The 27246-nt window shown below is 40.2% G+C and overlaps 1 protein-coding gene across 1 annotated transcript in view; it reads right to left on the bottom strand.

The window, feature by feature from the left end:
- Window positions 1-27246, bottom strand: part of LOC309548132 (uncharacterized protein) — a 707228-nt gene that overhangs the window by 256462 nt on the left and 423520 nt on the right. Inside the window, exon 79 of the mRNA XM_082248097.1 lies at window positions 26523-26634. Coding sequence (XP_082104223.1) covers window positions 26523-26634 — 112 coding nt within the window. The remainder of the gene's footprint in view (window positions 1-26522; window positions 26635-27246) is intronic.

A 27246-nucleotide genomic window follows, 5' to 3' on the forward strand; every position in this document is an offset into this window, starting at 1 on the left:
ATTTTCTGATATAGGGGAGAATATAACTCAGTCCTCTTCCTCTTGTTTGCACCCAGGCGTGTCTAATGTGGGCAGAAAGAGTGTCCTTAGCTCTGTATAAGTTCCAAGTTGTGACACACTTTCTTTTTTTGTTCCCAGTGGCCAAAAAGAGCAAAGAGAAGTAGTTATCTCTCATTCAAATCAGTGCATACATATATTTATTCACATATTGTACAATAGAAAATAGCTATGGCATTATGCTAATATTGAATTAAATGTTTTTGTATTGTTCATTTCCCTTTAATTAAGTTTTTCTCATACATTTATAATGCTGTAATTTTAGTACAGTAAAGAAAGCCATTTATATTGTAGAATCACTGAATAATAATAAACATGAACACAAAGCAGAGTAATCAGGGTTAGAACAAAGCAAAAGCCAATAATAACTATAATTGGTACCTATTGTTTATTGGACAGATTTTTTTATTGTTATTACCTGAAACTGTATTTAAATAATTAGTAAAAAAGAGAATATTTCAGAAAAAAAGGCCTCCTTTATGCAAAGAAGATGCATTTTCTCCCCACTGTATTTTCTTAAAGATCCATGAAGTAATTATCTTTGGCAGAACATAAAAAAAAATGAACATTTTAAGACAACTTGAAATTATCTCCTATTGTATCGTGTAGTGGGAGAAACAATGGCTGTGATTACTAAACTACATTATGCTCTTACTGTGTGGCAATCAAAACGAGTACAGCCTAACATTAAGCTAAAATGTTAATAGCATATCCAAGCATAAAAAGCAATACATTAGATAAGCACAAAGGAAACGCTACATATGTTCAAACCTATTAATCTATTTCAGTCTTTGTGATTGTTAGTAATGCACTGTCAATCGGTGTCAAATGTGGGATTTTACTAATGGGAAGCAATCTACGGCCATTAATCTAGTTGTGTTTCTTGAAGCATAAACATGATCATAGTGTGCTACTGCCCTCTAGTGTAGTATCACTTTAAGAAGAGGAGGGAAGCTTTTTTTTTCGGCTTATTTGTGTGATGTAAACAATTGCAGTTTCGCAATGCAGATAATTGAATCATGTCTCCCCTTATAATTAGACTAGGCATAGTGTCACACACAAAGTACAACACCAGGTAGCTGCCAGCATGAATGTTGAAAACAATTACAAAAACAGAGAGGAACAACTGAATTTTTTCAATGAGGCCGTAGTTTAGTGACTAACAGATATGATGGTGTGTGGATTTAGTAAAAAAGCATCTTTTTTCACTTAGTCTCTGTTCACACTTGGGTGATTTGAATTGTGGGCTGAATCCAATTCCAAATCATGGCAAATCGCGGGACACGTGTGCGATGCCATTAATGGCACCTCAATCTTGCCATGATTTTCCAGTGATTTTCACGCAATAAATTACGATGCGAGCATGCCAAATCACAACACGCGACACTGTCGCTCAAAAGAAGCGCACTGCCATTCGTCAGGATTGCAGCGCGTTTTATCCCGTGACAATCGCTGCAAAATTGTGGCAGGATTGGGGTACCATTAAGAAGTAATGGAATTGCACACATCCCGCAATTTGGAATCGGGGCAGAATCGCGGCAATGCCATCAGCAATTAAAATCACACAGGTAAGAACAGAACCTTAAGTGAACCTGTATTCAGTGAATTGCATGCAGAGGATTTAAAAGCATGGTCATTTCCCTAAGCATGATGGGATTATTGAAATTAAAGTTGTATCACTGACCAGTTTTCTTCTTTAGTAAATCAACTCTATTGCTGTAGAATGTGAAAACTTTTGGCACAAGAGTTCTATGTTCCATTTTAGTTTAATTTAACAAGACATTGTGGTGGATTTGCTAAAGGCAAATAGACTGTGCACTTTTGCAAGTGCAGTTGCATTCTGCAAGTACAGTTGCTCCAGAGCTTAGTAAATGAGGTGAAACTTTCCTTTACAGAGAATACCCAATCACATTAAAGGAAAAAAAAAAAAAAACAGGATTTATAGCCTGCATATGATTGGATGATGGAAGTCAGCAGAGCTTCTAGTCATTTACTATATTCTGGAGCAACTGTACTTAGAGAGTGCACAGTCTATTTGCTTTTAGTAAATCAACCCCAGGGTAAGGTGTGAAATTGCAAAATAGAGTAACCCATAGCATTTGGTCTGAACAGATGTCCTACTGATGTGATAAACTAAAACTTTATAAATCTATATGGCCGCACGACAATTTAAGTTTATATGTTTATGCACAATTTGTCTAATTATTTTTGCCAGCTGCTGTTTTTTGATCTGCCAGCTCGATTTCTGTTTAGTTATAATTTTTGATAAACTAAATCTTGCCTGACACAGGTGGCAGGCAAAAGCAGAAGTACAGGGGTTGCTGAATCTCATATATATAAACTTTTAGAGGGCGGACAGCAACAACAGGTAAAGATAGTACTGTAATCATGCTTGTAAGAATGTGTTTCCCCAAAAACACAAAAATATGTACACAAAATAGAAGGGAACAGCAGAGAGAGCATAATTATTTGCTCCTATTTAAGACTAATCAAGAAACCTCTTTAAGTGTAGGAATATATATATATATATATATATATATATATATACAGTATACATAAATAGGTTCTTCAAAAAGTTTAAAAGTTTCTGCACACTTTTTAAATGATTTTTAGTAAGAGAAAATTCAGAAACATTTTGAAGACCCCTCCTAAATACCTCTCAATCATCCCCAATTCCACAGGACCATCCTGGGATTTCTACAAAGTCCGGAAGCCTTGTGGATCCACGCTATATCCTGGAGGCCATTGCCGAAACACTCATTCCAGCACTGGGCTCCAAAGTGCATCAGAGCAGAGCTGGGCAGAGCTCAGGGAGGTTTTCATGGTGATGCAGATGCATAGAGAGCGCCTGTACAGCAGTGCTGGGACAAGGTCATTGAGCACCCAGGGCAAAGATGCCAAACTGCACCCCCCCATTCCCTTAGGGTTAGGGTCAGGGTGCCCTCAATCCCTGCAATAAACCATTGCGCCAGGGCAGCTTCCCCTCCTGCCCACCCCTTGTCCCGGCCCTGCTGTACAGTATCTCTACCAGTACAGGGCTGTACAGTGGCACTTCTATGCGATAGAGGGACAGTGAGCTGCATTGAGAAAGGACAATGACTGCTGTATTTTTTTTCTATTGTACATATGTACTGCTGAAGGCAACTTTAAGACAGAAGCTTCTGCAGAGTGTGGAGCTCTTTCCAGGTCTAGGAATTGTAGTGTCACTTCTCCTGGGCTCTGTGTGTAGCACTTCTATATTTCATGTTATCACAGCAGAAGGTGGAAGATGGAGAAAGAGTATGGATCTCACTTAAGCCCCGTAGACACAGGCCGAATGTTGGACGGCATCAGCTCATTCAATAGAAACCATCCAACATTCAGCTCATGTGTTCTGCAGCTGGCTTCTGTCAAAAGGGCATGACCAAAAAAGGTCTGCCAATCGGCTGCCGATCAGTGCTCTCATTGGCTGAGAGCACAGACCAGAGTGTTCTGGCGGAGGGGACGCCCCCCATCAGAACAAAATAGAACAACAGGGGTGATCGCTGTACTAACATCAGATTGTTAGTACAGCAGCTACAACCTGAGCTGTCAATTTGTTTTATTCAACCCACTGGGTTGAACAGAAAAAAAACTAGAAGTGTGTACTAGACTTAACTGTATGCAAGTCTGACATGAGGTTATGAGTACCTCATTCTGTACTCTGCGCTGTGCATTCTCTATTCTACACTGCCTCATTCTGTACTCTGTGATGTGCGTTCTCTATTCCACACTGCCTCATTCTGTACTCTGTGATGTGCGTTCTCTATTCCACACTGCCTCATTCTGTACTCTGTGATGTGCAATCTCTATTCCACACTGCCTCATTCTGTACTCTGCAATGTGTCTTTCGTTTTCCAGACAACCTTATTCTGTAATATATGCTGTGCATTTTCTATTCCATACCACCTAATTCTGTACTCTGCACTGTGTTCCCTATTCCACACCTCCTCATTCTGTGTCACTCTGTGCTGTGCCTTCCCTATTCTAGACGTCCTCATTCTGTGCTCTGTACTGTGTGTAGCACCCTACAGGTAGGTGCTAGGTAAAATATATTGTGGGCCTTGTCTGCCTAACAGCAGGGCTGTGATTTGTTAGGTAGGGTGTCAGGACTTCCAGATGTGCCTGCTGAGGGAAGAAGTATCCCCATTGGCTCCTGTGAGAGGCTTCTCAAAGGGCAGTGTGGGAAGCCCAATCAGGGGACACATCCCAGCTTGTAACTACCCCAGAAGGCAGATTAGGCTGCAAAGGATTCTGGGAGTGGGTATAAGTTTGGGGGGAAGTGCATGACAGATTGTCTTTGGCGGGGGCAGAGTCCCAAGAAGGAGAGTGCGTCTGTCTCTCCTACTGTCTGAGGAAGGTGGATGTTTCGGGGTGTCGCCAGGGGATCCAGAGAGTGCTGAGTTGAGCTAAGGGGATCCAGTGCGGAGAGAGAGAGAGAGTGGTCCAGTCCCAGGAAAGCCTACACAGGTCGTGAGTACTGAGGATTGCCCCTGGGGTTTGCCTGAAGTGTTATAGGGGACCACTCCGGAAGAAGTTCTGTGATCCAGTGTCAGCTAGCTGTAAAGGGGGTGCCTAGGTAGAGGACCCTGAAGTTGTAAAGGGGGTACTAGCAGTCTGGGCCCTGAATTGTACAGAGAGTGTCAGTGAAGCGACAGTTACACAAAGTTCTACAATATACTACCTCAAGCTGTACCTAGTGGGAGACATTATTTAGTGACTTCCACAGCACAGCAGTGTCAGGAGTTCTACAGTTCAGTCTTGGATCTACAGGACTATAAGTCAGAGATTTAAAGTGGAGTTCCACCCATTTTCGGAACTTTAGATCTATGTAATCCCCTTTAAAATGGCTTTTACCAATGGAAACTTTTTTTTTTTTTTTTTGCTAGTAAATACCTTAATTTCGGCTTTATTCCTCCTCTCCTCACTTCCTGGTGCGATCGGCGATGACGTCATTCGGCGATCCGCAGTGTCTGCTGGGATGTATTCTATTCCAGAAATCTCGCAGTAGCTGTATCTGTACTGAGCCGTGCCTGCCCCGCCTCCGCCCCGCCTCCGCCCCGCCTCCGCCCCGCCTCCTCTAATTGAGTTTCATTGTATGAATGTATTAAGGCTGTTCTCTGCCCCGCCTCCGCCCCGCCTCCTCTCATTGAATTGCATTGTATGAATGTATTAAGGCTGTTCTCTGCCCCGCCTCTGCCCCGCCTCCTCTCATTGATTTGTAAGAGGAGGCGGGGCGGAGGGGGGGCAGAGAACGGCCTTAATACATTCATACAATGCAACTCAATGAGAGGAGGCGGGGCGAAGGCGGGGAAGGCACGGCTCAGTACAGATACAGCTACTCCGAGATTTCTGGAATTGAATACATCCCAGCAGACACTGCGGATCGCCGAATGACGTCATCGCCGATCGGACCAGGAAGTGAGGAGAGGAGCAATAATGCCGAAATTAAGGTACTTACTAGCAAAAAAAAAAAAAAAAGTTTCCATTGGTAAAAGCCGTTTTAAAGGGGATTACATACAGCTATGTATTCCAACCTATTTAAAATGGGTGGAACTCCGCTTTAACACTTCTTCAGCTACACAGAGAGTTCTCAGAGTCAGTGAGCGCTGGCTGGCGTTGAGGAAGCACCAACGGGCATTTTCAGTAACAAAGTCCCATATGTAATTAGTTTGAGCCACAAGGAGTATCCCACTCATTCCCTTCTCCCATCCCCTTTAAATCTATTAAAAACCACAAACAAAGATGCCAGAGTTGTCGCTGCTTCAGTTGTCACACCCAGGGCCGCAGCTCACATTGGCTGGAGAGAGTACCGGTTCTAATGGCAGACCCACATCAGGCCACAGGCCTAGAAACCTTGCTACATATGCATTCACCATTCTACACACCTTCATTCTGTACTCTGCATTGTGTGTACTGTATTCCATACCTTCTCTTTCTGTACTTTGTGCTGTGGAGTTCATTATTCCACATTGCCTCATTCTCTATTCTGTTCTGTGCATTTCATACCCTATTTTATACACCTTCATTCTGTACTCTGTGCCATGCAGTCCCTTTTCCACAACCACCTCATTTTATACTCTGTGCTTTGTGTTCCCTCTTTGTCAGAGCTGGGCTCCTGCTATTTTCTAGCAGCTCTTTATTTCAGTGCACATAGGCTTATCAGCTGTCGGTTAATTACCAGCCACTCATTGTTTCCAACAACTTACCTGGTTTGCATTACCTGCCTCATTAGTCCAGCCTACAGCCAGGCCCTTGTGGCTATTTAAACAGCTTTGCTCACTTCCTCAGTGCCCTCGTGTGGTCAACATCTTCAGTGTGTTCCTGTGTATGACTTGCCCTGGCTGACTTCTCTTCTGATTCTCTCCTGAAAATGCTATCTTCTGGTTTCCTGATCCTGGCCTGTCTGATTACCTGCTCTGGCTTCCAAATCCTGGCTTCTGTTTTTGACTACATTCCTAAACTGTTGTTATTTTTGCTATTACTTTGTACATTAAAGGTGTGATTTTAACTGTAATTAAATTTTCTGTCTCTGCCTGGTTTATGGTTCCTGACACTATTTCACATCTCATCATTCTGTACTCTGTGCTGTGGAGTCCCTATTCCACACATCTTTAATTTGTACTCTGTGCTGTGCAGTCCCTATTCCTTGCTCCCTCATTTAATACTCTGCTCTGTGCATTCCCTATTATGCACCTACTCATCCTGTACTCTGCGTGTTTCCTATTCCACATCAAATCATTCTGTACTCGGCACTGTACAATACTGATTCCATGCCATCTCAAGCTGTAATCTGTGCTGTGCATTCCTTATTCCATACTGCCTCATTCAGTACTCTTCACTATGCGTTCCCATTCTGTGCCACTCAACGCTGTGCCTTCCCCATTCTATAGATCCTCATTCTGTACTCTGTGCTGTGCTTTCCCTATTCCACACATCCTCATTCTGTACTCTGTACTGAACATTCAGTATTCTACACACCCTCATTCTGTACTCTGCATTGTGTGTTCTGTTTTACACATTACCCATTCTGTACTTAGTGCTGTGGGTTCATTATTCCACATTACCTCATTCTGTACTCTGCGCTGTGAATTCCCTATTCCACACACCTTCATTCTGTACTCTGTGCTGTGCAGTCCCTATTCCTTGCTCCCTCATGTTATACTTTGCGCAGTGCATTCCCTATTACACACCTCCTCATTCTGTACTCTGCTCTATGTGTTTTCTATTCCACACCTAATCATTCTGTACTCTGCACTGTACAATACTTATTCCATGCCATCCCAATCTGTAATCTGTGCTGTGAGTTCCTTATTACATACTGTCTCATTCTGTACTCTTCACTGTGCGTTCCCTGTTCCACACCCCCTCATCCAGTACTCTATTTTGTACATTTCCTTTTCCACACCATCTTATTATTTACTCTGCGCTTTGGGTTCCCCATTCCACATCATCTCATTCTGTACTCTGAACTGTACATTCCTTAATCCACACCTCCTCATTCTGTACACTGTGCTGTACGTTCCCTATTCCACACCATCTTATTCTATGCATTGCACTGTGTGTTCCCTATTTCACACTTCCTCGATCTGTACACTGTACTGTACATTCCTCACCCCACCATTTTTTCTCCCTTTTACTTGTGTTTTTATTGATATATAAAAGGCTTACAAGTGAGAAATAAACATACGTTTCGCATAGAAATGATATCGCAGGCAATTATTTATGAAAGTTTACATAGAAAAAGGCATAGTTTTTGCTACATATGACAAAAAGGTACTTAAAATGAACAATTTTGGATGATATCTAGCCCCAGTGAAGGGGGAACTGAGTGCAAATTAGAAAAAAAAAAAGAGAAAACAGGGTTAAAATGAGCTCCAACATTGGGTATATGACCCAAATGTGGAGGACTCACCACACCATTTCATTCTATACTCTGTGCCCTGTGTTCTTTATTTCACACCACCTCTTTCTGTACTCTGTGCCATGTATTCCCTATTCCACACTGCCTCATTCCGTACGCTGTTCTGTACATTCCCTATTCCATACTACCTCATTATGTACTCTGTGCTATGAATTCCCTATTCCACACCTCCTCATTCTGTACTCTGTGTTGTGCATTCTATATTCCACACATCCTCATTCTGATTCTAGGACAATATCCCCCCGGACAATATCCCCCGGACATTATCCCCCCAGACAATATCCTCCCTGGACAACATCCCCCTGGAAAATATCCTCCCTGGACAATATCCCCCCGGACAATATCCCCCCTCTAACCCTAACCCTAACCCTATGTCCCGGGGGATATTGCCCGTGAGATGTTGTCCCGGGGGGATATTATCCGGGGGGATGTTGTCCAGGGGGGATGTTGTCCAGGGGCATGTTTTCCGGGGGGGGGATATTGTCCGGGGGGGATATTGTCCTGATACCCTCATTCTATACTCTGCAGTGGGAATTCCCTATTCTATACCACATCATGCTATACACGGTACTCAGTGGTCCCTTTATCACATTTTCTGGATATGTACACTGTACTGTACTTTCTCTCTTCCACATCACTTTATTCTGTGCTGTGCCTTTCTTTTTCCACACACCCTCATTATGTAATATATGCTGTGCATACTCTATTCCATACCACCTATCTCTGTGTCACTCTCCGCTGTGCCTTCCCAGTTCTACAGACCCTCATTCTGTACTCTGTGCTGTACATTCCCTATTCCACACCTCCTCATTCTGTGTCACTCTGTGCTGTGCCTTCCCTGTTCTACAGACTCTCATTCTGTACTCTGTGCTGTGCCTTCCCTATTCCACAAAACCTTAATCTGTACTCTGCATTGTGTGTTCTGTATTTCACACCTCCTAAATTTGTATTTTGTGCTGTATGTTCATTATTCCACATTGCTTCACTCTGTACTCTGTGCTGTGCAGTCCCTTTTCCACACACCTTTATTTTGTACTCCCTATTCCTTGCTTCCTCATTTTATACTCAAGAGTACAGATGGAGGTGGTGTGAAGAGGAATGTGTACAGTGTACAGATCAAGGATGTGTGAAATAGGGAACACACAGTACAGTGTATAGAATGAGATGGTGTGGAACAGGGAACATAAAACACAGTATACAGAATGTGGAGGTGTTGAGTAAAAAATTTACAGTGCACAGTACAGAATGAGGTGGTTTGGAAAAGGGATAGTACAGCACAGAGTACAGAATGAGGTGTGTCGTTTAACCACTTCCCGCAAACCGATGCAGCTCTACGTTGGCTTGGAGAAGTGCTTGTATCAGGGTGATGCCTGCAGCTAGAGGCATCATCCTGGTACTGTTTTTTAGAGCCAGCGGTCGGCTTTCAGGTGATGATGACCAATGTGGCCTTTACGCTCCCCCCTCCCACTGCCTTGCCCAGGTCTCTCATCCCACCGGGAGACCCATACAACCAGCCGGCACAACCAGTGGCTGGTTGGAGTCCTGATAAAAGCTGAATCCGATGTAGTAACCTGGAAGCGGCGTGATCACGTCCAGATTACTCGACGGCTAAAGGCGCTGAATTTAAAAAAGTATCAGCATTCAAAAATGCCGATTTCGGCATTTTGAATACATTGAAGTGCAGTGGAGGAGTATGGGGTCTTTTAGACCCCTGATCCCTCCATAAAGAGTACCTGTCACTGCCTATTACTGTCACAAGGGATGTTTACATTGCTTGTGACAGCAATTAAAGTAATCAGATTTTTTTTTTTCTAAATAACTGTGCTAAAATGAAAAAAAATAATAAAATAAATAGGAAAAGAAAATTTAAAGTGCCCCCGTCGCTGTGAGCTTGCGCACAAAATAAAACGCAGAAGGAAGCCGCAATCATAAATGAAAGCGCTATTCAAACCACACATGTGAGGTAGAGCGAGAGCAATAATTCTAAAAAAAGAGCTACTCTGTAACTTTAAACTGGTAACCATTAAAACATTTTAAAGCTTCGCCCATGGAGATTTTTATTGACGGTAGTTTGTCGCCATTCCGCGGGTGTGCCCAATTTTAAAATGTAACATGTTAGATATCCATGTACTTGGCGTGACATCATATTTCACAATATGCAAAAAAATGGACTACCTTTACTGTTTAGTTTTTTTAAATGCAGTGAAATGTATTTTTTCCAAAATAAAATGAAAGACCGCTGCGCAAATACTGCGTGACAAAAAATATTGCAATGACCACCATTTTATTCTCCAGAGTACTTGCTAAATATATATATAGATATATATATATATATATATATATATATATCTATATATAAAATGTTTTGGGGGTTCTAAGTAATTTTTTTGCTAAAAATACTGATTTTAACTTGTAAATAACATGTCAGAAATGGGCTCGGTCCACAAGGGGTTACGGAATGTACAGCACAGATTACAGATTGAGATGGTGTGGAATAAGTGTTGTACAAAGCAGATTACAGAATGATTTGGTGTGGGATAGGAAACACACATTACAGAGTAGAGAACAAAGAGGTGTGGAATAGGGAATGCACAGTACAGAGTATACCCCCTCATTCTGTACACTGTACTGTGTGTTGCCTTTTCCACATTTCCAGGATCTGTACACTGTACTGTACATTCTCTCTTCCACACTACTTTATTTTGTACTCTGTGCTGTGTGTTTTCTATTCAACACCACCTTATTCTGTATTCTGTGCTATACATTCTCAATTCACACTGCCTCATTCTGTATTCTGCTCTGTACTTTACCTATTACATACTACCTCTTTCTGTACTCTGTGCTGTGCATTCACCATTCCACGCCTCCTCATTCTGGACTCTGCATTGTGCATTCCCAATTTCAGATCACCTCTTTCTGTACTCTGTTCTGTATGTTCCCTATTCCATGCACCCTCTTTCAGTACTCTGTTCTGTGCATTCCCAATTTCAGATCACCTCTTTCTGTACTCTATTCTGTACGTTTTCTACACCACCCACCCTCTTTCTGTACTCTGTTCTGTGCAATTCACCATTCCACGCCTCTTCATTCTTTATTCTGTGTTGTGCATTCCCTATTCGAACAAATTCCAAATATTCACACTCTCTCTGGCTCCTCCTGTTTGATTGAAAAGATGTTAGGGGTTGCTCACTGCCCTGGACTTGCAGTTGGTTGCTTATTATACATAGCAGCACTCTTTGTTGCATTTAGGATCTGCCCACCATTAGAGGAAGAAGAGGATGAAGAGGACCGGTCACATCATGACATCATCAGATTAAAGACACCTTAAATAAAGGTATGTATGCAGTATTTTTTTATAGGGGTGTGGGGTGTTCCAGTGGGGAGTGAGGGAAATTTAGGTGGAAGATCCCAAGCCCAGAGTTGGACTTATATCCATAAAAAAGTCCTAAAAAAAAGAATAAGTAGTCTTCTAAAGTGGCTACTGTTTTTTGTGGAAATTAGGAACACTTTTGAAAAAAAAAAAAATATGAGTTAAACCTGAATTTAATTGTATAGTTACCTACAGACATATTACTCTACACTAGTCCTAAAAAAGCAAGCTGCTAAAATGTGAGGTATAATGATATTACAGAAATCTCCTCTGGGTCTACCGGTCCTTAAAAATGAGCTTTCTCTCAATTTACCTGTGGATGACAGCAGACAGAGGAAGCAATATCATATTAAATTACAAGTACAAGTGCATCACTGGATTCACTCAAGCGGATTAATTTCATATGGAAAAATTGTTCCAAATTGCTGTCACATGATGACATCTGTAAGATGCCCAATATGCAAATAGATACTATTGCAAATCACAGCATATTTCATTCAAATGCTCCCTTAGGAGCAAATGTGGTAAATACATGCTGCCCAGCTAACTGCGACGGGAACATTATCTTCTGTTTGTAATATTGCCTGTGAATTATGTATTGATGAAACCGTTTAAGGTGCTAATCTCTTTCATCCTCCAACATGTTTACAGTCAGCTGTACAACTAATGTTCAATTAGAAACAGAATTTTATTACTGAAAAATGCAGGTTTAAAATATGCATGCGAGATAGGAGGGGGAATGTGAACCTTGTCCTGAAATAACAGATTTTTACTTATAAAACAGCCATTTGCCAGGATTTCAAAGCCATCTGCTTTCAAAGACTACCTTCCTAGTTGTTTACCACAGGCTGTCTTGTCTGTTTTAACAACCTCCCGCGGGATTCTGCACACCTCATTATGCAAAATCACTGGATGTACATTCACTCCAACACTTTCATCTAATCTGCACACATAGCACCTTTTCTGTTATATGCAACATCCTTGCGAGGCTGCACTTTACAGCCGCTAACCATGTGCAGACATCTTTGTGTTATTGTTGGTGTTCCCGGTCCAAATGTTCTACACAGGGCTCATTTCCAATTTTTACTTTTGTGATCCGGCCATGTAAAATGTAAAAAATCTCATAGCAGAGGTTGTCACTTGCTGCACAAAGCACTCGAAACCACATAAAACCTTTAAATAAGTCCCAGATGTTTATAGTGCATAAAGGAAGGATACCTAATCATTCCATCTGTAACTGAAAACAGTTACCATTTCTTCAAGCACATTACTGGAACATTGGAATATAGAAACTGACAAGCTGGTCCAATCAAGAACACATTAAAGAAAAGCAAACCATAACAGTACAGATTACTACATTTCTATGGGTGCTCTCTGCGTACACACCTGCACAAGTTAAGGACCAGAATGAGCTATAAACATAGGGGTGAAAGCTAGGCTACGCTTTTTTAAAACGTAACCATGTTCGTTAGATATACCCACGAGGTTTGTTAAAAATAAAAAATAAATAAAAAATTGGAATGTTGATGCAACCACAACCCACAATCACCAAATAAAATTCAAACCATTATAAAAATTCTGCAGTGAGTACAAGTTATTAGAATAATTACAGTAAGATGTATAATCCTGTATTTATTTTAATGCATATGTGCTGCTGCAATGAGGGTCAATAAATCGTAAAGAATGCCTTGTTTGACACTTGGCTGACCCCTTGCATAAGTGAAGTTTTAAAGGCATCACTGTCCCATGTTTCATTTCAATATTAGTCTAAATTTCCAAGAACTATGCCTGTTTTAAATAAAAATACCTATTATTCTAGCATGAATGCACGTTAAAGAAAACCAGCATGGAATGGGGACATGTTAGACTCTGAATGTTCATTCTTAGGCTATTATAATAGAGAAGCCTTATTTCTCAGTGATATGTATGTGTGCTGTTATCCACTTCCATGCTCTCCTTGTCAGAGCAGAAGGGTCAGCTCAGTATTAAGCTGCAAGATCCCCATGAAGGCTGACCATTCTGGGAACAACTGAGACACAGTAATATGTGGCAATATATTTCACCACAGAAGAATACAAACTAGAATTCTCAAAAATTAGTATTAACCACTTGCTGACTGCCTAACGCCGATCTATGTCGGCAGTCAGCCCCTCACAGGCAAAGTGACGTAGGGCTACGTCACTAGCTTGTGAGGGTCTAGGGAGCGAGCGCGCGCCCCCGGAGGCGCGCTCCCGCGTGGTCACGGACCCCCCCGCACGTGTGACCAGCGGACCCGATGTCCGCCGGTCACTCGGCGATCGGCGGGGGAGAGGGAGAATGTCAGGCAGCTTGTGTAGACAAGCTGCCTGTCATTCTCCTCGCTGTAAAGACACTGATCAAACGGATCTAGTATGTAGATCCGTTGATCAGTGTCCTTACAGCTCAAGCCACAGCCAATCACAGTAGAAAGCACGCCCCTAGGGATACACACAACCCCTCCCTTCCAAATAAAGTTAACCCCTTCACAACCAGTGTATTTTTACAGTAACAGTGCATATGTATAGCACTGATTACTGTAGAAATGTCACTGGTAACCCCAAAAGTGTCACAAATGTCAGTCAAGGGTCCGATCTGTCCGCCCCAATGTCGCAGTACCGCAAAAAAAATCGCAGATCGCCGCCATTACGCGTTAAAAAAAAAACAACAAAAATGACAAAAATCTTTCCCTTTGTTAGTAAACGCGATAACTTTTGCGCAAACCAATCAAAATACGCTTTTTGCGATTTTTTTTACCAAACATATGTAGCATAAAACAAATTGGCCGAAAATTTTAAAAAATTTTGATTTTTACTTTTTTTGGGGGGGAATTTCATATAAAAAAATGTGAAAAATATTGTTATTTTTGCAAAATTGACGCTCTTTTTTTGTTTATAGCGCGTGATCAAAAAATCGCACAGGTGATCAAATACCACCAAAAGAAAGCTCTGTTTGTGGGAAAAAAAGGACGTCAAATTCGTTTAGGTACAGCGTCGCACAACCGCGCAATTGTCCGTTAAAGTCACGCAGTGCCGAATCGCAAAATACCCCCTGGTCAGGAAGGGGGTAAAATCTTCCGGGGCTTAAGTGGTTAAAAGGGAACTCTTGACTATATAACGATATGCTCTCAATATATTTTCATATCTTGACATGCTTAAACTAAAGTCTTATAACTGACACTCTGTCTAGGCTCCTAGAAAAAGATAACGCACTCAAATTAACATGCGCTTAGTTTTTTTTTATTGTCCACTGGAAACTACTTCTTATTACACTACTTTTTTTAAGGCCCTTTTTACACTTGTGCGACTTGTCCTGCGACTTGGGACTGAAAAGTCGCATGACAAGTTGTACCCCGTGATTTCCAATGAGTACCGTTCATATCTGTGTGACTTCAAGTAGTCCCTGAACTACTTTGGTCTGACTTTGATGTGACTTGTGGTCCATAGACCTGAAGATTACACAGGTATTGCTTCAAGTCGCGTCAAAGTCACCTCAAAATCGAGCAACTTTCAGGTCACACAAGTGTGAAAGTGCCCTAAGCAGTCATATCAACAGTTTTGAGTTCGAGGAGGTGACTGTAAGATATAACTTTTCTCTATCCTCCAGTAGCACAACCCCCAGTTGTAGAGTCCAGCAATATGTACTTCCAGATCTTGATGTACTTCAAGGAACAGTTTTCTACTCTTTCCCAGATTTTCCCAGACTTTAAAAAAACACATGCTCTCTTCAATTATTTTTAGGTATATGTAAAAGAGATCAATTCATGTAAATATTCTCCCAGTATATCTAAAAATGTTTTCAAAACTTTATTTCTATGTATGGTTTGTAAATATATATTTAAATGGGGACAGCCATATTTGCGAATTACATACTTTTTCTTTGCAGTGCTACACAATAGTTCTTCTTAGTCCTAACTTCTAACTACAGCATTCAAGTATAAAATAATTTGTTTTCCCACTCTAGTAGGTAATCTAAAAATCCCTGTATTTATTGTAATAAAAGTATCGAAGACCAAACACAATAAAGTGATTGTAAACCCATCATTGTTTAAATTAACAAACAGTTTATACTTATCTGCTCTGTGTAATGATATGGCACAGAACAGCTCCAATCCTCCTCTTCTCGCATTCCCAACTGGCACTCCTGACTCCTCCGCTCTGCTGATTGCCCACCACAGAAAGCCGTTTCGACATGCAGAGTGCGGCTTGGCCCTGTCCACTGCTCCCTCCTCACTGTCTGTCATTGACAGCAGCGGGAGGCAAAGGTTCAAGATTAAATCCAAGATGGTGGGTTGGGAAAAATAAGCTGCAAAGGCTGCAGGTGTGTGGAGGACAGCACTGTACCTCATTGGTAAGTATTCAAGAACAGTACTTGTATCTGCTGAGTTTTATTTTTGGATAGGCAGGTAAAGTTCCTCTTTAAAATAAGATGTACAATAAGGAATGAGTCACTGCTTATAAGCCATCCACTTCTAAGTGTAAATGGAAGATCTAGCTACAAAGCCTGTAAATAAAATGCTTTTAAAATATTCTGTAAACAGACAAGGATATATTTGTAAAAAGAAGACAGAAGCTCCATCTGCTAACTCAAAAAGAGAATGTAAACTAATAATATACAATATTATAAAACTACATTTGTTTGTTCCTGGCTATATTAAATTCATTGCGAAACCACCTTTAGGAGTGGAAACAGCTTCCTACTGAAACTTAAAAACCTTCCAACAAAACTTCTGAAGTTTGTCCACACATTAAAAACAAAGGACCTAGAAGCACAGCATGGCCATCACTAACTAATGGCGTTTGAACATCTCCAAACCATTAGTGCTTTATGTGTACTGCATCCAACTCATATAAATCTTGTCTACCAAACAGCATGATCCACATGAGGTCTTTTAATGAACACTGACTAAGGCACTACAAAGTTGTTTATAAAATAATTTAATCAATTTCAAGCTGAACATCTCCGGTTTCCTTAAAAAAACAGGGGTGAAATGTAATTGTCTTGAAAAGAGCTTGATATAGTGTTGCAAAAACAAATAATTGTTTAGTGTAAATGCTGTGATTTTATTTTAAGGCTTTTTGTGTATTTTTAAACTTTTTAAAGTTTTGCACAAACATTTTTCAACTTACTTAAAAACGTCATTTGGTTTTAAAGTAAAGTGGTTCCAAACCCTTATGGGTTTTTACCTTAATGCATTCTGTGCTGCAAGTTAAAAACAGCAACCCCCCACCTTATATTTACTTGAGCCTAATTCCGATCCAGCGATGTGCACAAGAGCAACGGATCTCGCCGCTGTCTCCCTGATCACTGGTCACATTATTAACTGTCAAAATGCTGTGACGAGGGAGTGGATCTGTGTCAATGTATGCAGACAGGGCGGCTCGGGAGCCACTTTCCATGAGAGCACTCACGAAGAAGAGGAGTCTGGAGTGCCAGCGGGGGGGGGGGACGCTAGAAGAGAAGGATCAGGACTGCCCTGTGCAAAACCATTGCACAAAGTATAAGTACAGGTAAGTATAACACATTTATTATCTTAATAAAAAAAACTGAAGCTTTATTGTTACATAAGTATGTGGCTCTAAAGGGCTAGGAGCGGACTTACTAAAGGACTACAGAATATACAGTACACTGAGCAATGAGAGAAAACTTTTTTTTTACAAACAAAAGACCCAACACCCAAACACAAGCAAGTAACACTAGCATATGCAGTACATTGTATTGGGGAATACTTAGCGGTCTTTCTACACTTGAGGAGAAGGGACATTCTTTTCAGAATAGTGGAGGTGCACATTTTAAACAGAGGACAATGGGTTCACAAGAATGTAAAAGAGGTCAAACATTTTAGATAAAAGGGTAGGGATCAGCTGCCCACTTCTGTCTGTGTGGGGTTTATTTACTAAAGGCAAATCCACTGTGCACAAGTGCACTGCAAGTGCACTTGGAAGTGCAGTGGCTGTAGATCTGAGGAGGACACACAAGGATAATAAAAACAGCATTTTTGCTTGCACATGATTGGATGATAGAAATCAGCAGAGCTTCCCCTCATTTCAGACCTTCCCCTCAGATATGCAGTGACTGCACATCCAAGTGCACTTGTAGTGCACAGTGGATTTGCTTTTAGAAAATAAACCCCTTTGTGTAAATAACTGTGTTGCTTTTCACAGAATTAGTTATGTATAGTACTTCCTGTCTCTAGGTTGTTGTGTTGGAAACCCCAGAAGTTAGAAGTGAAGAAGAGAGAGAGAAAGTCTGAGACACATGCCTTGACCTTGGAAAGGTTGTTGCTAAATCCAGACCAGAAGCAGGGATTATTAGGCAAGTGCTCCTCTGTTTAATATTTTACTATTGTTGCCCATAGTTTCTAGCTTCTAAATATATGTCTCCTTGTTGTTATTTTACATGCACTATGCAATCACCTTACTGTATGTTAGTAGCAGAATTTGTTTAGTGCAATAGAGTTTACATGTAGCTTTTGTTGTTTTAGTTAACCCTGTTCCTTCTGGTCTGGGATTCTATAGCTAATTTTAGCTCAGGGATTAACAACCAGTATAGGCTAGAGCCAGTTTAGGCATCTGATGGCCACATAGTAGTTAGAGGTTCAGTTGCATGACAGATTAAAAGCTACTAGGGACTAGGACACCAAATAGATATGCTGACTCAGAGATTCAGTGCCACATCATGATTTCTGCTGGTGAAAAGATGCATTCAAGGCTGGTTGGCCAACCACTAGAGAGTCTCCCCATTATTGCAGATCTGGTCTTTAAGTCTCTGAAACCAAGACAAATGCCACATCATAATCATTCTAAGGGACCCCGCTACTTAACATTGCTGCAGCATTCTTCTTGAGGAATTATTATTAACAAATATCCAGTTCAGCTCTTTGAATTTACTATGTACGCCCAAAGAGTTAACCTTTAGTCACAAGCTGATGGCAGCAGTAACAGCCATCAGCCTGTGTGTGTTTTGTACAGCTGTCTCCCAGCTTCAAAGTGAAAGTGATGAGGCAGCTCCAAAGCTGCCTATCACTTTCACACAGTCGGCAGCGCATTGCCTCCACCCCTCCCACCACGAACCCCCTCCTCCCGTGGTTCCTGGACTGTCCCGCACTCACCAGTGCCCAGGAACACAGCCGGTGGCTGGGGGAGAGAGAATGCAATGAGACCTAGGCAAATCCATGCCTCAATATCACATGGAAAAAGTGAAACTGGAAGTGATGTCACTTCCGCTTTTAGATGTACCCTTTCCTGGCCAGCACAGCTAGGGAGCATATACAACCAAGCCAATCTGTGCTTGGAGTACATAGGGGTTTATTAACCCTTTGTGATAGCAATCAAGTAAAAATAAATATAAAAATAAAATAAAAAAGTTTAAAAAAATAAAATTTTAATAAAATATATTATAATAATAAAAAAAAGAAATAAGTATTATATGGTGTGGTTTTGCATAAAATTCGTTTTATTATACTTGTCTTCAGAGGCGCTTCCACACACACGCATATGATTTTTTGGTGGAATAAATTGATTTGGTAAGCGGCCAATTTTCACATAGAGAGCACAGCGGTGACACACTTTCCAAAGTGGATTATTTCAGCTGCACTACAAACGAGTGCTGTATTTGCATGTGGGAAAGTTGGAGCATCATCTTTTCATTAAACACACTAAATTGTGGAGCACTGGACTATTTGTGAACTTTCTGCACCATTTATTATTTGTCATTTTTTGTGAACAAATCGTGGCTACTTATTCACAAAAAAAATATTTTTGATGTCATTCACTTGTTACACCGTTCCAGGCAACAAGAGTTTCACTTATCTAGTGACACTTTGCTATTTAAACATTCACTATTGTTTGATTTTTGCTTATTGCACATTGTTTATTGCATCTGTTACCTAATCACTTTTAGGATAATATCTCAGTCAAAAAAAGTGCATCTTACTTACTAGGTTTGCTTTACTTTTTTCCGTGCTGTGTGTATGGACATTCCATTCTCACACAGGGCCCTTGGTGTTGGGAGCTAGTTTACATATTTCAGCAAAAATACAAACTGATACCTAATTATTTTTATATGACAAACACAAAAGGTTCAACTAAATGCATTTAGCATTATCATGTTAGTATGTAAAAGATTACTAAAATGTGGTCTGGGAGGCAGCCTAGCACCATTTTTCTATGCTCTGTTTTGAATTTAATTATCATGGCTTTGTTAAGAAGGAGGGTAAAAAATGTGAATAGCACTATTGTTCTAAAAAATGAATGTGAGAAAAATAAAAGGCTGTAGACAGATAACTAGAGGGAGAATCATGACAAGTATTAACAAAATGGTAAGTACCATGCCTCTTATTTTCTCTTTGCAGGCTAACTATACAAGGGGTCTTCAAAAAGTGTCCACCCTTTATTATAGGTAATAGAGTTTAAAAGAGTGTGGCAACTTTTTGAAGAACCCTTGTATATACCAGAAAGAAAATATGGTTACATTTTAAAGGCACTTAGAGCTTGTTTACACTTGTGTCAATAGCCTGGATTTATGCAGAATTTGTTCAGCATCTTTAAAGCCTTATAACTGCCCTTCAACACCTGCCATGAATATTCCAATGTCACCACACAGTGCTATTCACACAGGAGCCTTACCACACCTTAACAGCAACTAGAGCATTTATAGTGTGTAGTGAAGCATTTATAAAGTGTTAGCTGGGTGCTGTGTAAGACAGTGGAGGTTTATGTGTCCCAGAATGCACTGGGAAATTTTAGAGAACAAGGACAGAACAGCTACAACCACTTCCTGGTTGTAAAGAGCAACCATATGGTAACACCATTTGCTTCTGCGTGCAATGAAAAGCATCAACCAGCCAACAACAGTGACAGTGCCATGCAGGAGCAAAGACACTGAACATTATTACCAGTGGCAAAGCATTTTGTTTCAGTGACGTTTACTAGGACCAAGCCAAGTGTCAAAGAGATCAAACTATACAAATCCATCTTGTACAAAAAAGCACAAAAATGTCTGCTATCACATCACAACCGAACCGCATTAGATCATTTCCTCTACATCGCTTCCCCTTTAGGCATTTCCTATTAGAAAAGCTACACTTTCATGGAAGCTTATCAAACATTTTTGAAGCTTTTTCAAAACTTCATAAACACAACAAAAACACATCATAAATGCTATAGGCTTGTTAATGAGCATTGCTTCATTCTTCATAATCTACACATGTGTGAATGAGCCCATTAAGCAGAACTAAACCCACCAATTTAACTGTTTCCCAAAACAGTTACATTCAAGGCATTCTTTGAATGATAACTGTTATAGTTACTAGGGTGCTTATGTTAGCTGTCAAGCAAACTGCAAAATCATCAAATGGCCAAATGGCCGAATGTCTAGTGTCATAGTTAATCACATGTGCAGCACCATGGCCACTGCAGTTTAAACAGAGGCTATGATGGCCCCTTTCTTGGTTGTAAAAGATAGGAAGGTTTAGTTTCACTTTTATATGCTCAAACCCATATGTCAAATAGCATATTAGCCAAATGTAATCCCTTCCATAACAACATGCAGACTGGAAGAGAGGGGCAGCACTGTAGTTAGACTCTATTGCATTGCACAGTGATAAGACTGTGCTTGTGATTGTGCTGCTGCTCCTTCATTGTAAAGTCACAGGCTTGGGTAAGTCAAAGACTAGTCTGTATTGCCCAACGTCAGTGCAATTAGCAGGGATGTCACTGTGAGGAAAGGACCAGGCTCTGCTATCTATTGGGAGTGAGGGATTAGCTAAAGATAATTTTAAATCTTTTAGCAGATAAAATAATTCCTATATACAGTATACATTTTTCAACTGTGCACTTGACTGTTTGTTTAAAGTTCAGTTTGGATAGTAATAGAACCCTTCCACATACCCACCTCTCCCAATAAACACCTTACTTAACACGATTTATAAAGCAGTAAATCCATATTCCTGCTTTTTGAAGGGAAAAAATTATCTGCCATATATGAAATATCAACCAGCGAAAGAAACTCACTTCCTTTTTTTTAGAAAATTGGTGGGGCAGGGAGTTCTAGAAAGGAGAAAGCAAGGTCACATGACCCGTCAAGCTGCCATGTGTCCAGACTCTCTTCCTATTGAGGTTGTTCTTTTCATACTTATGCAGATAACACTCTTGGACTACATTCACATGGGCAGCTGGTGGTGAACAAAATGCTGCCTCTGGATGACACTGCACTCATTGCTATGGCAACATATAAACTGGCCAATTAGCTGAGGCGTTTGTGGGCTGCCAGAAAATCTGCAGAAACGCTCTCCCTGGATGTACACTGCCTGCGTCCTGTGTTAGTCAGAGGCTGTATTTCCAAGTAACCACCTAAATGTGTGATTACGTGCGAAAAGCTGCAGTGCTGGTCATTGATTTGCACAGAGTACAAAACTGGCAGCTACCACTTACAGCTGCTGTTCTCACACATTGGAGTTGATTTACTAAAATTGGAGAGTGAAAAATCTGGTGCAGCTGTACATGGTAGCCAATCAGCTTCTAACTTCAGCTTGTTCAATTAAGCTTTGACCCCCCCCCCCCCCCCAAAAAAAAAAAAAAAAAAACTGGAAGCTGATTGGTTTCTATGCAGAGTGGCATCAGATTTTGCACTCCCTAGTTTTAGTAAATCAATCCCATTGTATGCATGCAGTTTGTAGCTCCCCTGGCAAGAATCTAATGATTCTCACCAGTGGCTAACACTGGCCACTCATGTGAATGTAGTCTTAAAGATACCACATGCTTCACAGTGACCCCATCATTTTATAGATGACATGTAAATTGCAGGCACAGTATATAGTAAACACTGCAGCATCCTGAATAGATAGCAGTATTTATTCATTCTCCATTATAAACAGGGCCTCTTGTGTAACAGAATGCAAAAATCAGCTTACTGTAAATGACAATTAGATATAGAGGTATCTTTACAACAAATACACCTGTTGCTTTTTTTCAGCAATCTTATCATGGTATACTATAATCAGTTACAGTAATTAATACAACATTACTGCTCTTTTTCCTGTACTGCAATAATTAGCTTTTTGATGTGTAATTCCTGACGAAGTTCAAGATATCGATCATCTATATAGATCATCTATATTTGAATGGACATTTGGATATTTAAAAAAATGAGAGTCTGCCATGGTAGAAAGTTAGGCTTCAGTCAGTTAATGAAGATTATTTAAATTACAAGAACAATGTTTCCAGAAATGGCCCATGCCTAGAGTATCAGGCATAGTCCATCAGATACATGGATTTAACACTCTGGTGGACACATGTCTGACAGTACCAGCCTTTATTATCTGCCAGAGCAGTTTTGTTCAGTCAATGCCCTAGCATTTTTTCTGCTAGCTTATTCCTAAACACTGGGTAGTGTGTCTCTAGGGCACATACAATGGCTCATTACATAGAATTGAGAAGTGGTCAGCAGCTGCACACCATTAACTCAGCTTGAGTCTGGTCTTCTAGCAGCATTTTCTATCGTGTGTATAATTATATCCAAGATGTTCCTTTGAGTGACTGTATATCAGAACTAATTTTCTGTTTAAACACTCTATGTGCTGAATCTCCTGGACAATTATTTATTTGGATGTTACTGCTGCAATGTAAATTTGCCAAATATCTGTTCTGTGTTTTGCTGGTAACTAAGACATTATAAACCGTACATGCATTTGATGAATAAATACATTGACGGCTTTAGATTAATTTATTTTTATAGTTATTGAAATCTTTTATCAGTTTTTAAGGAAAACAAAATATGTATTTAACAAGTAAACTGTAGGGATAATTTATGATAACCAGAGTACTGGAGTAAATGGAACAAGGAATCCAAAGCTACAGCATGCTATACTACACTGTGTTATGTTATGATATGCTTTGTATGGGCAACAGCTCCATATTAAGCCCGTACATGCTAGTCTGATGTGGAAAGTGAAGAGGATTTTTCATACGAATCTTCCCGTACGACAGAATTCTACTTCAGAAGTGATGTCATGTGTTGGATTGCTTTGTATGTGTTCTTTCGTCTCTGAGCATGCCTAGTCTTGCTCATAAGATTTTTCCCCATTGAAATCTGTACTAATGAGACGAAAATCGGACGTGTTTTGACGGAGGACAAAAATTTTATAGCCTGCACATCAGGATTTTGTCAGCCGAAAAGTCGGAGTCGGCTGTCGAAAGCACCATACTAACAATCCGAAAATCGGCAGATCGGTCTTCGTACGAAATTTCCCTTCAGATTTTCTTATCGTGTGTATGGGCCTTAAGCTTCAAGTTTTATAGCTTAACCCTACTATTAAAGTGTGTGTCAAGCCAAAACTTTTTTTATTAATTTTGCACAGAGTGCCGGAGGGTTACAACACATAGATATTTATATATATATATATATATATATATATATATATTTTTTTTTTTTTTTTACATAATCCATAGGATACAGCACCCACTTTGATTTTTCCTATTAACAATGCTTTTTAACTGTGATACGATACACTCAAAATGAAATCCTATTGACTGTAACTTGCTTTGTATGTCACCTAAGGCATTGAATTGCACTGTATATGGTGTAGATTGTTGAGCAAATCTCTGGTTTATTTTGCATATATACTACAAGACACTGGTGATGACCTCCTTGGTAAATATGTAAATACAGATACCATTGCCCCTCCTTAAAGGCTTACATAAAATAAATGTAGCATGTAAAGGAAACAAAGAGCAGACTACTAGCCCACCTTAGGTTCCAGCTTATATGAATTTTCAATCAACTCAGCCTGCTGGCCTCTCATACTCTTCATGAATATTCCTGAATATTTATGTCTGTCCATATATGCAGCTTCATGAACACATAGTAAAATATATTCAGTAAAATAATGCCTGTGTGGGAAGTCTCAGGTGGATTTGCCATCCTTTGTCTCATTCCAGGAAACAGAATTTTAACCTATAGCTTCACTTTGAGTGATGTTACTTCTCCAGAACTACTATGGAACATAGAAACACTGATGGGTGAGGCAGAAATGAGAAAAAGTGGTCAATGGACTCTGCGAGCTTATTTGTGTGATTTTACCCCAAATATGTTTAAACGCACTTACTGTTGATTGACTCACCACCTCTACTGGAAATATGTACTGTTGGTTCTTTAGAGAATTGTATCTCTAATCTGAGCACTCTTAGGGCTCATTCACACATAAGTTGGGTATGAAGAATGAAGCTATGCTCATTAATGCTCCTATGGTATTTATGCTGTGTTTATGATGTATTTTTGTTGTGTTTATGAAGCGATACTTAAAGAATGCTCAATAAATGCTGCTTTTCTAGGGGAAGGGCTTAAAGGGGAAGTGATGTAGAGGACATGATCTAATCTGATATGTTGGTTTAGGATTAGCATTAATTATATAAAATGAAAAACAGCAGCCATGTTTTTTCCAGTCTAAGGATAAAACCTACTTGGTGACTTTTTGCAAGATTTGTTTTTTGGTATGCGTCACAATTGCTCAGGATATTTTGGTTGCATAATTCCAGGTGCTGTTCCACCTCTTCTATAAGTAATGATACATTAATAGCAGCCTTCATGACACTTGCTGACATGGTCCCTTCCATGTACAGACACTTGTTGATGAGGTCTTTTGCTAACACAAAAAACTTTACTACTGAAAATAATGCTCAATGTCGCTGCTCCTACCTGGCACTGTTGAAATTGCTGGCTGGCCTGAAGCTTTTACCTGCACACGGAAGTGAATGATGTTACCACACAGCTGTTCTGTACAAACATGATGTGAATGGAGCTGCTCAGTTCTCATTTATTTCACCCAGTTCTCTTTTATTTCACCGTGCATTCGGGGATACAGGAGCCTCCCCAATGCTTAGTTAACACTTCAATAAATGCTTCACTAACACATAATAAATGATCTAGGTGCTGTTAAGGAGTGGTTATAGAGCATCGCCATTGAAATCAATGGAAGCAGTTGACAAGCATTGATGCCTCATGAATAAAGCAACATGCTGCCTAATTTTTAACAGAACACAACGCTACTGCTACTCTGTGAACAGCACTGTGTGGTACCATTGCAAAATTTAGGGCAGGCATTAACAAGCAGTTATGAGGCTCTGTAAATGCTCAATAAATGCCACATAAACACATGGTATTGATACACATGTGAATGAGTCCCTTCATAGATAATGTGCTTAAGTGACATCCTTAAGTGCTTCCTTTCCAAAAGTAATTCATACACATCCACTACTTAATGGCCATGCAATATATTTTTCATGAAATCATTTTCTATTGTGTTTGCTTGCCTCCTTCTAATGTCCTTCACTATCTTCCATTTGAAATGAGTGCATGTTAATTACTGTCATGTGCACTATTCTATGTACACTACACATCCCATAGTCTAGGGGTCTCCAAACTTTCTAAACAAAGGGCCAGTTTACTATCCTGCAGGCTTTAGGAGGGACGACTGTGGCCTTTGGAAGTAGAAAAGGTTGCGACATCAGTGGCAAAAAAAACAATGCCCCATCTTTGGTGTCAGTGGGAAGAATTATGCTCCATTATTGGTGTCATTGGAAGGAATTGTGCCCCATTGTTGGTGTCATTGGGAGAAATTGTGCCTGTTCATTAGTATTAGTGAGGGAATTGTGTCCCTTAATTGTTGTCAGTAGGGGAAATTATGCTCCATCATTGGTATCAGTGGGTGAAATAGTGGTCTCCAAACTGGAGCCCGGGGACCAGATGCAGCCCTTTGCTTGCTTTTATCTGGCCCTTGGCCAGATAAAAGCAAGCAAAGGGCTGCATCTGGCCCCCGGGCTCCAGTTTTGAGACCACTGCCATAGTCCATACCCTCCCTCTACTCAATCTTGGAAGTAAGCAAGAGAGGGTAGTTATGTTTCTTCGTGGCAGCAGAACCATGGAGAATGAACATAACCACCCTTAAAAGGAAATCAGATCACAGCAGTGTGAATGTAGAGATTTTGGGGTGGCTGAGAGCAATAGAAGGTAATTTTTTTAGTTAAAAATACATACCTAAATCAAATTTGTTTTTGTTTTTTTAAAACTAGAGTTTAGTATTGTTAGAAGCTTGAATAAGTGTCATTGGGCACATTGTTATACTATCATTTGTTACTGTACCTCCAGTTTCCTCTGTGTCCTTATTATTTATTAATGGGTCATCCATCTGCTTGTCAGGTTTAGAGGGAGGAACTATTAGAGAAAGGTCTTCAGTAGATGGTTCCTTCTTCATCTAAAGCCACATAAACAAAAATAAATACAAAACCTATTACACTAATCTTCAGTTTTGTCAAGAAAAGAGATATACTAAACTTATTATGGTTTAGCACTGCATGAAACATCTATTTAGATCACTGCACCTAGTGCAACAAGATACTGAAATCACTGTCATATATGATTACATTATTTGGCAATTCTTTTTAAATACTCTGGTTTGTTGAGTTAACAGCAGAAAAACTGCTGAGCAAAATGCAGTTACACACATGTACAACTGTGAACAGTGAATAATGCTTTTTGTTAACACAGAGAAGTTTCCATTTTTTAGGGCCCCTTTTTTTAAGCACTTATCTGGGGACGGGTATACAGGCTAGTATTGGATCAGTAGCTGGTCCACATGCTCTAAGCAAAACAACCTTTAGGTTCAAAACAGGGAAACCCGAAGTACAGCTCATGTCACACTGGCAATTTTGTACCAGTGATTTGTAGCAGCTAAGGAATCTATTTTCTTGGTGTTTCTGTTGCTAGGAGAAAAAAAATGAATTGCAGTCAATTAAAGATCTGTGCAGCTGACATTCCAAGTGGTATGTAGACAATCAGTGATTACTTGACTTTTTGTAGCATTTTG

This window comes from Pelophylax lessonae (genome assembly GCF_965119305.1).
Source record: "Pelophylax lessonae genome assembly, chromosome: 2".
In the NCBI taxonomy this organism is placed as follows: domain Eukaryota; kingdom Metazoa; phylum Chordata; class Amphibia; order Anura; family Ranidae; genus Pelophylax; species Pelophylax lessonae.